The sequence below is a fragment of the Salmo salar genome, chromosome ssa16, assembly GCF_905237065.1.
Source record: "Salmo salar chromosome ssa16, Ssal_v3.1, whole genome shotgun sequence".
Classification (NCBI taxonomy): Eukaryota; Metazoa; Chordata; class Actinopteri; order Salmoniformes; family Salmonidae; genus Salmo; species Salmo salar.
In genome coordinates, this window is record NC_059457.1 from 58582013 (window position 1) to 58595993 (window position 13981).

The window sequence follows — 13981 nt, forward strand, 5'->3', positions numbered from 1 at the left end:
TCTGGAAGGTTGTTCTACCTCCACAGAGGAACTCTGGAGCTCTGTCAGAGTGACCATCAGCTTCTTGGTCACCTCCCTGACCGAGGCCATTCTAACCCAATAGCTCAGTTTGGCCGGGCGGCCAGCTCTAGGAAGAGTCTTGGTGGTTCCAAACTTCTTCCATTTAGGAATGGAGGCCACTGTGTTCTCGGGGACCTTCAACGCTGCAGAATGTTTTTGGTACCCTTCCCCAGATCTGTGCCTCAACACAATCTTGTCTCGGGGGCTCTACGGATAATTCCTTCAACCTCATGGCTTGGTTTTAGCTCCGACATGCACTGTCAACTGTGGGACCTTTATATAGACAGGTGTGTGCCTTTCCAAATCATGTCCAATCAATTTAATTTACCACAGGTGGACTCCAATCAAGTTGTAGAAACATCTCAAGGATGATCAATGGAAACAGGATGCACCTGAGCTCAATTTCGAGTCTCATCGCAAATGGTCTGAATACTTATGTAAATAAGGTATTTCGGTTTTATATTCTTCATACATTTGCCCCCTAAAAGTAAATGTAATAGTATTTTGCCTTGTCATTATGGGGTATTGTGATGTCATTATGGGGTATTGTGATGTCATTATGGGGTATTGTGTGTAGATTGATGACAGGGGGGGGGGGGGCAGAATAATTTAATACATTTTAGAATAAGGCTGTAACGTAAAATAAATGTGGAAAAAGTGAAGGGGTCTGAATACTTTCAGAATGCACTGTACATACTGTAGGATACAAAACATTAAGAACACCTCTTTCCATGACAGACTGACCAAGTGAATCCAGGTGAAAGCTATGGCCCCTTATTGATGACACTTATTAAATCTATTTCAAATCAGTGTGTATGAAGGGGAGGAGACATGGTTAAAGATAACTTTTTAAAGCCTTAAGACAATTGAGTCATGGATTGTGTATGTGTGCCATTCAGAGGGTGAATTGGCAAGATAAAATATTTAAGTGCCTTTGAACAGGGTATAGTAGTAGGTTCCAGGTTTAGCGGTTTGTGTGTGTCAAGAACTGCAACGCTGCTGGGTTTTTTTCCACACTCAACAGTTTCCTGTGTGTATCAAGAACGGTCCACCACCCAAAGGACATCCAGCCAACTTGACAACTGTGGGGAAGCATTGGAGTCAACATGGACCAGCATCCCTGTGGAACGCTTTCAACACCTTGCAGAGTCCACGCCCCGACGAATTGAGGCTGTTCTGACGGCAAGGAGGGGGGGTGCAACTCAATATTAGGAAGGTCTAAATCAAAACCTGTTGGCTTAATCTGTGTCTGGGAAACCGACGTTGTTTTGATATATGATCAAGTCTAAGCCAAGTCCGTGACTGGCACCTAGCGTCTCTAGTTTCCATTGGCTTTTATCAAGAACCAGGTGTCTGACAACAGAAACACTCAGCCAGGTCAATCTGAAGTTATGAGCGAAGAAACCTAGAAATACATCCCGGCAGTAAGGGGGAGAGAAGAAACATCCCGGCAGTAAGGGGAGAGAAGAAACATCCCGGCAGTAAGGGAAAGAGAAGAAACATCCCGGCAGTAAGGGAAAGAGAAGAAACATCCCGGCAGTAAGGGAGGAGAAGAAACATCCCGGCAGTAAGGGGAAGAGAAGAAACATCCCGGCAGTAAGGGGAAGAGAAGAAACATCCCGGCAGTAAGGGGAGAGAAGAAACATCCCGGCAGTAAGGGGAGAGAAGAAACATCCCGGCAGTAAGGGGAAGAGAAGAAACATCCCGGCAGTAAGGGAAAGAGAAGAAACATCCCGGCAGTAAGGAAAAGAGAAGAAACATCCCGGCAGTAAGGAAAAGAGAAGAAACATCCCGGCAGTAAGGGGAGAGAAGAAACATCCCGGCAGTAAGGGAAAGAGAAGAAACATCCCGGCAGTAAGGGGAGAGAAGAAACATCCCGGCAGTAAGGGGAGAGAAGAAACATCCCGGCAGTAAGGGGAGAGAAGAAACATCCCGGCAGTAAGGGGAGAGAAGAAACATCCCGGCAGTAAGGGGGGAGAGAAGAAACATCCCGGCAGTAAGGGGAGAGAAGAAACATCCCGGCAGTAAGGGAAAGAGAAGAAACATCCCGGCAGTAAGGGAAAGAGAAGAAACATCCCGGCAGTAAGGAAAAGAGAAGAAACATCCCGGCAGTAAGGAAAAGAGAAGAAACATCCCGGCAGTAAGGAAAAGAGAAGAAACATCCCGGCAGTAAGGAAAAGAGAAGAAACATCCCGGCAGTAAGGGGAGAGAAGAAACATCCCGGCAGTAAGGGGAGAGAAGAAACATCCCGGCAGTAAGGGGAGAGAAGAAACATCCCGGCAGTAAGGGGAGAGAAGAAACATCCCGGCAGTAAGGGAAAGAGAAGAAACATCCCGGCAGTAAGGGAAAGAGAAGAAACATCCCGGCAGTAAGGGAAAGAGAAGAAACATCCCGGCAGTAAGGGGAGAGAAGAAACATCCCGGCAGTAAGGGGAGAGAAGAAACATCCCGGCAGTAAGGGAAAGAGAAGAAACATCCCGACAGTAAGGGAGGAGAAGAAACATCCCGGCAGTAAGGGAAAGAGAAGAAACATCCCGGCAGTAAGGGAGGAGAAGAAACATCCCGGCAGTAAGGGAAATAGAAGAAACATCCCGGAAGGAAGGGAAAGAGAAGAAACATTCTCTGACAGGTGTGCACTGTCCATTCCTCCAACCCATCCTTTATAAATATATATGTTTGATCATTCTGGACTTGTGACTACACTGTAAACGTTCATGGAACAGTGTTTTAGCAACATGAAATCTGTTCATATACACCCCCAGGAAGAATATTACACTTCCATTTTCCTTTTACATTTTCTGACAAGCGACCACTTTCATAAATTCATAGAATGTTTGGGAATGACGTAGAGTAAGGCATTTGTGAAAATTATATCGCAATATAGAGCGAGAAAGCGGCCGTGAGTTTGGACAATTAATAGACACTGCAGTAAATAAAACCGAATAAAAACATCTGTCTTGTCCAGGACCAGAGTCTACACAGACCGGTGCACTATAGCCAATCAAATATACAGTAGGCCTTCATACAAAAAAGTCTTTGCCTCATGGGCCTGCCATCATTCACTATGAACTGGACTGTGTGTTTACAGGCAGTAGGACCTGTCATCATTCACTATGAACTGGACTGTGTGTTTACAGGCAGTAGGACCTGTCATCATTCACTATGAACTGGACTGTGTGTTTACAGGCAGTAGGACCTGCCATCATTCACTATGAACTGGACTGTGTGTTTACAGGCAGTAGGACCTGTCATCATTCACTATGAACTGGACTGTGTGTTTACAGGCAGTAGGACCTGCCATCATTCACTATGAACTGGACTGTGTGTTTACAGGCAGTAGGACCTGCCATCATTCACTATGAACTGGACTGTGTGTTTACAGGCAGTAGGACCTGCCATCTTTCACTATGAACTGGACTGTGTGTTTACAGGCAGTAGGACCTGCCATCATTCACCCTACAAGTCATCCAGAACGCCGCAGCCCGTCTGGTGTTCAACCTTCCCAAGTTCTCTCACGTCACCCCGCTCCTCCGCTCTCTCCACTGGCTTCCAGTTGAAGCTCGCATCCGCTACAAGACCATGGTGATTGCCTACGGAGCTGTGAAGGGAACGGCACCTCCATACCTTCAGGCTCTGATCAGTCCCTACACCCAAACGAGGGCACTGCGCTCATCCACCTCTGGCCTGCTGGCCCCCCTACCTCTGAGGAAGCACAGTTCCCGCTCAGCCCAGTCAAAACTGTTCGCTGCTCTGGCACCCCAATGGTGGAACAAGCTCCCTCACGACGCCAGGACAGCGGAGTCAATCACCACCTTCCGGAGACACCTGAAACCCCACCTCTTTAAGGAATACCTGGGATAGGATAAAGTAATCCTTCTAACCCCCCCCCCCTTAAAAGATGTAGATGCACTATTGTAAAGTGGTTGTTCCACTGGATATCATAAGGTGAATGCACCAATTTGTAAGTCGCTCTGGATAAGAGCGTCTGCTAAATGACTTAAATGTAAATGTAATTCACTATGAACTGGACTGTGTGTTTACAGGCAGTAGGACCTGCCATCATTCACTGCACTGTGTGTTTACAGGCAGTAGGACCTGCCATCGTTCACTATGAACTGGACTGTGTGTTGACAGGAAGTAGCAACAGCGTGACATTATATCATTAGAACACATTGGCAAAAGCCACAAAATAAACCTGAATGGATTTCTGTAAACACCACGTGAGTCCTCTTACATTTGGGAACTTTACAGTCCTATTGGTCAAACAACCAGGAAAAGGTAGAGACTCTCTCTCCCCCTCAGTTATACACATCAACAACAACAAGATAAACAACTAATGTTAGCCAGAGCGAGATGAACTAAATCTAACGAGGGAACATTCACTTTTTAAGTTAAACTCAGCAAAAAAAGAAACGTCCCTTTTTCAGGACCCTGTCTTTCAAAGATCATTCGTAAAAATCCAAATAATTTCACAGATCTTCATTGTAAAGGGTTTAAACACTGTTTTCCCATGTTTGTTCAATGAACAATAAACAATTAATGAACATGCACCTGTGGAACGATCGTTAAGACACTAAGAGCTTACAGACGGTAGGCAATTAAGGTCACAGTTATGAAAACTTAGGACACTCAAGAGGCCTTTCTACTGACTCTGAAAAACACCAAAATAAAGATGCCCAGGGTCCCTGCTCATCTGCGTGAACGTGCCTTAGGCATGCTGCAAGGAGGCACGAGGACTGCAGATGTGGCCAGGGCAATATATTGCAATGTCCGTACTGTGAGACGCCTAAGACAGCGCTACAGGGAGACAGGACAGACAGCTGATCGTCCTCGCAGTGGCAGACCACGTGAAACAACACCTGCACAGGATCGGTACATCCGAACATCACAATCCCTCCATCAGTGCTCAGACTGCCCGCAATAGGCTGAGAGAGGCTGGACTGAGGGCTTGTAGGCCTGTTGTAAGGCAGGTCCTCACCAGACATCACCGGCAACAACGTTGCCTATGGGCACAAACCCACCGTTACTGGACCAGACAGGACTGGCAAAAAGTACTCTTCCCTGACTGCTCGTTCTGTGAGTGATTTCCTGCGAGACAGGAATGTCAGTGTTCTGCCATGGCCAGCGAAGAGCCCAGATCTCAATCCCATTGAGCACGTCTGGGACCTGTTGGATCGGAGGGTGAGGGCTAGGGCCATTCCCCCCAGAAATGTCCTGAACTTGCAGGTGCCTTGGTGGAAGAGTGGGGTAACATCTCACAGCAAGAACTGGCAAATCTGGTGCAGTCCATGAGGAGGAGATGCACTGCAGGACTTAATGCAGCTGGTGGCCACACCAGATACTGACTGTTACTTTTGATTTTGACCCCCCCCTCCCCCTTTGTTCAAGGACACATTATTCCATTTCTGTTAGTCACATGTCTGTGAAACTTGTTCAGTTTATGTCTCAGTTGTTGAATCTTGTTATGTTCATACAAATATTTACACATGTTAAGTTTGCAGAAAATTTAACACAGTTGACAGTGAGAGGACGTTTCTTTTTTTGCTGAGTTCAGTAGATGAATCAAGTGTTGAGTCATTTATGCTCTCGTGTGTCCTATTCGGCCCCACTGGCCTTGTTTGACACGTGCTCTAGCCTATTAGTCGCGTTATGACTGACTTGTGATCATTCCCCTTGCTTGTTCGACTGCATTGACATTCCCAGCAGTAGTTAGTCGTCAGTTTTTTTTGTTCAAAATATTGAGTCATTGAAACTGAAACAGCGCATCTCGAATGAGTGGAGGCAGCAAACAACGTAGCAGACCAGCTGTGATTTTACAACCTGATAGCAATACTACCAAGAAATATATTGGCTGAATTTATATTAAATAATGCATTGAACTACATCCATTTATTCTACCAATAATATCTTACTGTACATTCTAGAACCATAAACAGGTCATGTGATATTTCTGACTGTATATGATTGTCTTTATGTTTCATCATATCTCCAAAGTAGTTAAAACGCTTTCAGCTCCACTTTAAAAATGAGACAGGCTTAGTGTATAATGACAGTCCTTACCAGAACCTAGGTGGGTTCTGGGGATTTTACAGTTAAAAAAAAAAATAAATAAAAAAAAAACTCACTTTATTTCTCGCAAAAGAAAAATGCTAATTTAGGTCATGCTTTTTTTTTGTATCCGTTTAGACTTACAGTTATGTCATACAGGAATCAAAAGTACTATGATCCAACCACCTGCTATTGAAATCACCATCAACCTTATTGACTTAAAATATGGGCCTGTTACACAGATTAAGCCTAGTTCTCGCTTTAAAAAAAAACACTTTGAATGGAGATTTTCCATTAAGAAATACTAATAATCCAGGGCTATAGGTTTATATGATTTAAACATTATTTTAGCAGGGATTCCCATTGAGATCTGGGCCTGGGAAACCATCCCTAGATTATTCCCCAATATCAAAATAAGTGTCGCCTGGTTTAGACACAATATTGGATGTTTTCCATTAAGGCACATATTCCTGGTCCTTGATGAACAATGTTTAACCAGGGCCCGGGAGGACATCCCTAAAATCATCCACAATCTCACAGTGAGATGTTTAGAACAATCTTTAACATCACAGTAGCAGGAGTCACAGAGCAAAACCCAATTATGTCCAAGGTTGAGAACAGGTCTAGCTCAAATAGAGGCCTTAAAACACTGCTCCTTTTTATTCCTGTGGACCATGGCATATACCAGCCAGACCCACAGTGATGCTTTTCATTCGGGAAATACAGGCCCTCTAGACAGCACAGGAAGTCAGGAAATACAGGCTCTCTAGACAGCACAGGAAGTCAGGAAATACAGGCCCTCTAGACAGCACAGGTAGTCATGAAATACAGGCCCTAAGGAAGTACAGGCTCTCTAGACAGCACAGGAAGTCAGGAAATACAGGCCCTCTAGACAGCACAGGAAGTCAGGAAATACAGGGAGTCAGGAAATACAGGCCCTCTAGACAGCACAGGAAGTCAGGAAATACAGGCTCTCAGGAAACACAGGTTCTCTAGACAGCACAGGAAGTCAGGAAACACAGGCTCTCTAGACAGGACAGGAAGTCAGGAAATACAGGCTCTCTAGACAGCACAGGAAGTCAGGAAATACAGGCTCTCTAGACAGCACAGGAAGTCAGGAAATACAGGCTCTCTAGACAGCACAGGGAGTCAGGAAATGCAGGCTCTCTAGACAGCACAGGAAGTCAGGAAATACAGGCTCTCTAGACAGCACAGGAAGTCAGGAAATACAGGCTCTCTAGACAGCACAGGGAGTCAGGAAATGCAGGCTCTCTAGACAGCACAGGAAGTCAGGAAATACAGGGAGTCAGGAAATACAGGCCCTCTAGACAGCACAGGAAGTCAGGAAATGCAGGGAGTCAGGAAATACAGGCTCTCTAGACAGCACAGGAAGTCAGGAAATACAGGGAGTCAGGAAATACAGGCTCTCTAGACAGCACAGGAAGTCAGGAAATACAGGGAGTCAGGAAATACAGGCCCTCTAGACAGCACAGGAAGTCAGGAAATGCAGGCTCCCTAGACAGCACAGGAAGTCAGGAAATACAGGCTCTCTAGACAACACAGGAAGTCAGGAAAATAAAAATGATGACCTCAGCATATGAAACCTTTCAAGGAAATCAATGGTTGAATAACTAACTTCCCAGTGATGGTCTGATATCCATCTCTCAACACTGAGATTGACTTCCAGTGATAGTGTTGAGAGATGGATATCAGACCTAGATTGCGTCCCAAACGGCACCCTGGTCAAAAGTAGTGCCATTTGGGCCGTAACCCTACAGCCCACAGGGCCGTAACCCTACAGCCCACAGGGCCGTAACCCTACAGCCCACAGGGCCGTAACCCTACAGTAAATCGTTTATGTCAAGGGTAGTTGATTGGCATTACAGTAACATAATTTTGTCCCCCCTGATGAAATCGGGAGGGGAATGTAGATCGGTCTCCATCTGTTCAACTTTTGTACGTTAGTCACACTCGATCTCAGACAGCGCTGGCCTGATTTTGATGAAGCTTGGGTGAATGATGCGTCTTGCTAGAGAGATTTGTGAGTCACACCATAGAGGAAGAGGCGAAGCCAGAGGGATAACTTCGCCCCAAAATCTGTCTTCTCTAGCAGGTGGCTCACCAAGCAGGGAGTTGGGTGAAGGTCAAAAAGAGAGGATCGAATTCAGTTAACAAAAAAATGGAATAGTTTATTTGTTACATGTGGTTTATTTGATCTAATATACGTTTTGTATTGCCTAGGTTGTTATGAGTGTACTGAAAACTAGGACACATGCCATCCTGGGAGTGGGACAGGGAGTGGATTAGATAAAGAGTCTGACAGACCAATCAACCTGCACATGTCCTCTACTGTATGATTATTGTTATTGTTGAATATATGGTTATTTTGACCCTTGGTTATTGTTGTTACTGTTGTCCCGTTGACAATATTTGATTCTCATTTTTTATTTATTTTTATATTGTAAATATCAAAAATAAGCTTTGGCAATATGTATATTGTTACGTCATGCCAATAAAGTGAATTGAATTGAATTGAGACTGGCAGTAGGACAGGGTGTGGATTAGCTATAGACTGGCAGTAGGACAGGGAGTGGATTAGCTATAGACTGGCAGTAGGACAGGGAGTGGATTAGCTATAGACAGGCAGTAGGACAGGGAGTGGATTAGATAAAGAGACTGGCAGTAGGACAGGGAGTGGATTAGCTATAGACTGGCAGTAGGACAGGGAGTGGATTAGATAGACTGGCAGTAGGACAGGAAGTGGATTAGATAAAGAGACTGGCAGTAGGACAGGGAGTGGATTAGATAAAGAGACTGGCAGTAGGACAGGGAGTGGATTAGCTATAGACTGGCAGTAGGACAGGGAGTGGATTAGATAAAGAGACTGGCAGTAGGACAGGGAGTGGATTAGATAAAGAGACTGGCGGTAGGACAGGGAGTGGATTAGATAAAAGACTGGCAGTAGGACAGGGAGTGGATTAGATAAAGAGACTGGCAGTAGGACAGGGGAGTGGATTAGATAAAGAGACTGGCAGCAGGACAGGGAGTAGATTAGATAAAGAGACTGGCAGTAGGACAGGGAGTGGATTAGATAAAGAGACTGGCGGTAGGACAGGGAATGGATTAGATAAAGAGACTGGCAGTAGGACAGGGAGTAGATTAGATAGACTGGCAGTAGGACAGGGGGTGGATTAGATAGAGACTGGCAGTAGGACAGGGAGTGGATTAGATAAAGAGACTGGCAGTAGGACAGAGAGTGGATTAGCTATAGACTGGCAGTAGGACAGGGAGTGGATTAGATAGACTGGCAGTAGGACAGGGAGTGGATTAGATAAAGAGACTGGCAGTAGGACAGGAAGTGGATTAGATAAAGAGACTGGCCGTAGGACAGAGAATGGATTAGATAAAGAGACTGGCAGTAGGACAGGGAGTGGATTAGATAGACTGGCAGTAGGACAGGGGGTAGATTAGATAGAGACTGGCAGTAGGACAGGAAGTGGATTAGATAAAGAGACTGGCAGTAGGACAGGAAGTGGATTAGATAAAGAGACTGGCAGTAGGACAGGGAGTAGATTAGATAAAGAGACTGGCAGTAGGACAGGGAGTGGATTAGATAAAGAGACTGGCGGTAGGACAGGGAGTGGATTAGATAAAGAGACTGGCAGTAGGACAGGGAGTGGATTAGATAAAGAGACTGGCAGTAGGACAGGGTGGGATTAGCTATAGACTGGCAGTAGGACATGGAGTGGATTAGACAGACTGGCAGTAGGACAGGGTGTGGATTAGATAAAGAGACTGGCAGTAGGACAAGGAGTGGATTAGATAAAGAGACTGGCAGTAGGACAGGGGAAGACTGGCAGTAGGACAGGGAGTGGATTAGATAAAGAGACTGGCGGTAGGACAGGAAGTGGATTAGATAAAGAGACTGGCAGTAGGACAGAGAGTGGATTAGCTATAGACTGGCAGTAGGACAGGGAGTGGATTAGATAAAGAGACTGGCAGTAGGACAGGGAGTGGATTAGATAAAGAGACTGGCAGTAGGACAGAGAGTGGATTAGATAAAGAGACTGGCAGTAGGACAGAGAGTGGAATAGACTGGCAGTAGGACAGGGAGTGGATTAGATAAAGAGACTGGCAGTAGGACAGGGAGTGGATTAGATAAAGAGACTGGCAGTAGGACAGGGAGTGGATTAGATAGACTGGCAGTAGGACAGGGAGTGGATTAGATAAAGAGACTGGCAGTAGGACAGGGAGTGGATTAGATAAAGAGACTGGCAGTAGGACAGGGAGTGGATTAGATAAAGAGACTGGCAGTAGGACAGGAAGTGGATTAGATAGACTGGCAGTAGGACAGGAAGTGGATTAGATAAAGAGACTGGCAGTAGGACAGGGAGTAGATTAGATAAAGAGACTGGCAGTAGGACAGGGCGTGGATTAGATAAAGAGACTGGCAGTAGGACAGAGAGTGGATTAGATAAAGAGACTGGCAGTAGGACAGAGAGTGGATTAGCTATAGACTGGCAGTAGGACAGGGAGTGGATTAGATAAAGAGAATGGCAGTAGGACAGGAAGTGGATTAGATAAAGAGACTGGCAGTAGGACAGGAAGTGGATTAGATAAAGAGACTGGCAGTAGGACAGGGAGTGGATTAGATAAAGAGACTGGCAGTAGGACAGGGAGTGGATTAGATAAAGAGACTGGCAGTAGGACAGGGAGTGGATTAGATAAAGAGACTGGCAGTAGGACAGGGAGTGGATTAGATAAAGAGACTGGCAGTAGGACAGGGAGTGGATTAGATAAAGAGACTGGCAGTAGGACAGGGAGTGGATTAGATAAAGACTGGCAGTAGGACAGGGGGTGGATTAGATAGACTGGCAGTAGGACAGGGGGTGGATTAGATAAAGAGACTGGCAGTAGGACAGGAAGTGGATTAGATAAAGAGAATGGCAGTAGGACAGGGAGTGGATTAGCTATAGACTGGCAGTAGGACAGGGAGTGGATTAGATAGACTGGCAGTAGGACAGGAAGTGGATTAGATAGACTGGCAGTGGGACAGGGAGTGGATTAGATAGACTGGCAGTAGGACAGGAAGTGGATTAGATAAAGAGACTGGCAGTAGGACACGACGTGGATTAGATAAAGAGACTGGTATTCAAATGAACTGCCTTCCACTTTTGAAGACATTTATTTTCATTGTTAGACACTTGAGTATCTGGTCAAAAATATAATGGATAATCTGTGGTCACACACAATATTAATTGGCCCCAAAAATATTATTTGATCTGAGAAACAAAGCTAATTGATTGCATCCAAATTGGCCATTTTTATTTACACCAGCTATTTAATTTTACAATTTTACTTTAGTACCTTATTTCAAACAGGATGTAGGTTTTGGAATATTTATATTCTATACAGGCTTCCTTATTTTCACTCTGTCAAGTAGATTAGTATTGTGGAGTAACTACAACGTTGGTTATCCATCCTCTGTTTTCTCCCATCACAGCCATTAAACTCTGTTAAAAAGTCACCATTGGCTTCATGGTAAAATCCATGTTGTTGTTGTTTTTATTCAGGCTGTAACAACAACAACAACAACAACATGTGGAAAAAGTCAAGGGGTGTACATACTTTCTGAAGGCCACTGTAGTTCCTAAAAGTAGACCATGAAAGCACATCAAATTGATGCTACAGCCTAGACATTAAACGGTTGCCATTAGACATGTCTATGTCGTGCATTGTGGACACAACAGCCAATGAAACCGTCAACTCCCCCTCTCCCAGCTAACACAGTGGATCTGGGCCAATTCCTCGTTGCTAGTTGGGATGGGTCCCAAGAGCACTAATTTCACCTGTATGCTTGAGGACCTGAGGGTAGTTCAACACCACTATGCTTATTTAGGAAATACAATTATAACTAAAATGGGTTTAGGTATAAAGTTAGCTACATAGTCTTCAATGTCCTGTAGTGATGAAGACTCTGACATAGGCCTTAAAACTCAGCTGTAAAATGATATAAAATATATCTAGAAATGTAGAGAAGAAAAAAAGGTGGAAGTGGCAACAGTAGCAGGAATTGTATCCGTTTGTTTGAAATATACTTTGTTTACTCAACAAAACACCACCAGCACATCAATACATCTTCTGTGGCAGCCTTGTACCCTAAAGAAGGCTACTTACTGAACAACAGCGTATAGGCTACTTATTGAACAACAGCGTATAGGCTACTTATTGAACAACAGCGTATAGGCTACTTATTGAACAACAGCGTATAGGCTACTTATTGAACACAGCGTATAGGCTACTTACTGAACAACAGCGTATAGGCTACTTATTGAACAACAGCGTATAGGCTACTTACTGAACACAGCGTATAGGCTACTTACTGAACACAGCGTATAGGCTACTTATTGAACAACAGCGTATAGGCTACTTATTGAACAACAGCGTATAGGCTACTTATTGAACAACAGCGTATAGGCTACTTATTGAACAACAGCGTATAGGCTACTTATTGAACAACAGCGTATAGGCTACTTATTGAACAACAGCGTATAGGCTACTTATTGAACAACAGCGTATAGGCTACTTATTGAACAACAGCGTATAGGCTACTTATTGAACAACAGCGTATAGGCTACTTATTGAACAACAGCGTATAGGCTACTTATTGAACAACAGCGTATAGGCTACTTATTGAACAACAGCGTATAGGACAGCGTATAGGCTACTTATTGAACAACAGCGTATATATAATCCATAGGATAAATACTGTACCTGCTATAGACCAAACAATCCATGTGGTTGATTTCTTTATCGGATCTGTGTCTTCTGTAATCCTCCCAAAGGTCTTTGATGGCAGTGACAGACAAGATGAACACCACTGGTGCCAGGGCCAACTGTGGTTGGAAAGCATTACAAACTGGAACAAAATTCAACAGGGCGATGAACACGAAGTATACGTTGGCAAACCTATGGAACTGCTCGAATAGATTCTTCGGTAGAAAAGAGAGAAGAGTATATTTTGTGGTTTTAATCTTATTGTCTGAATAGTGTCTATTTGGGTTGTCTTCGCCTTTGGTTCGATCATATAAAATGTTAGAATGTACAGTTCTTGTTTTGTGCTCCTTATTGGATTTCTTCCTCTGTTTCTTCACTTTCACCACTTCGGTTTCTCCAATCTTCTCCCGCGCCATACTTTGCCTCAAACTCTCCCAAACTTTTATTTTCTTTTTGTGTTTTTCAAACATAGAAATGTCCTATGTAATCATAGTGCTCCATACCTTTAGAATGACATTGTATTATTCTCTGTTTTCACGCTAATCTCCTCATTACTCTCATCTCCTCGATTTCCCGTATTTTTCCCCCTTTTGGGTAGACGAAAGCGTTATAATATTAACCTTTTTTTTCTTTCCATTTGCCGTTTAGAGATGCTTCGGAAAGCCAGAGCATAGTTGTGATGAACACAACTTTTCCCGTTCATTCGGTGAGTTGTAGAACACATGGATAGACTTTGACTTTGGGATGTCGTGGCAAAATCCATTGGCCATGTGTTTTAAAAGGTAGCGTGATTGTGCGCAGAGAGAGGTGTTGGTGAGAGGAGGGGACATAAGGGCCCGTCACTACCGATACGGTCTGACCCCCCAACGCTCCTCCCTCTACCCGAACACGACTCTTTTTTTTTTTCATCTTCTGGATGGAAGTGCCACGACGCGGTGTGATTTTCAGTTCAAACTGTCCTACCTGGAAGTTATAGTACAATCCGTCTCTGTCCAAACACAAAGTCCTCATATTATTATCAATGGATTGATGAGATTGTGTCAAGAGATAAATTATTTCATATTGAAACGTTTTCCCCCACTGAGCACAGACTTCAG

The 13981-nt window shown here is 44.3% G+C and overlaps 1 protein-coding gene across 1 annotated transcript in view; it reads right to left on the minus strand.

The window, feature by feature from the left end:
- atp10a (ATPase phospholipid transporting 10A) overlaps positions 1–13636 on the minus strand; it is a 217411-nt gene extending 203775 nt beyond the window's left edge. The window contains exon 1 of the mRNA XM_045696689.1: positions 12882–13636. Within this exon, the coding sequence (XP_045552645.1) occupies positions 12882–13354 (473 nt within the window). The 5' untranslated portion in view covers positions 13355–13636. The remainder of the gene's footprint in view (positions 1–12881) is intronic.
- Between the last annotated feature and the right edge of the window lie 345 nt (positions 13637–13981).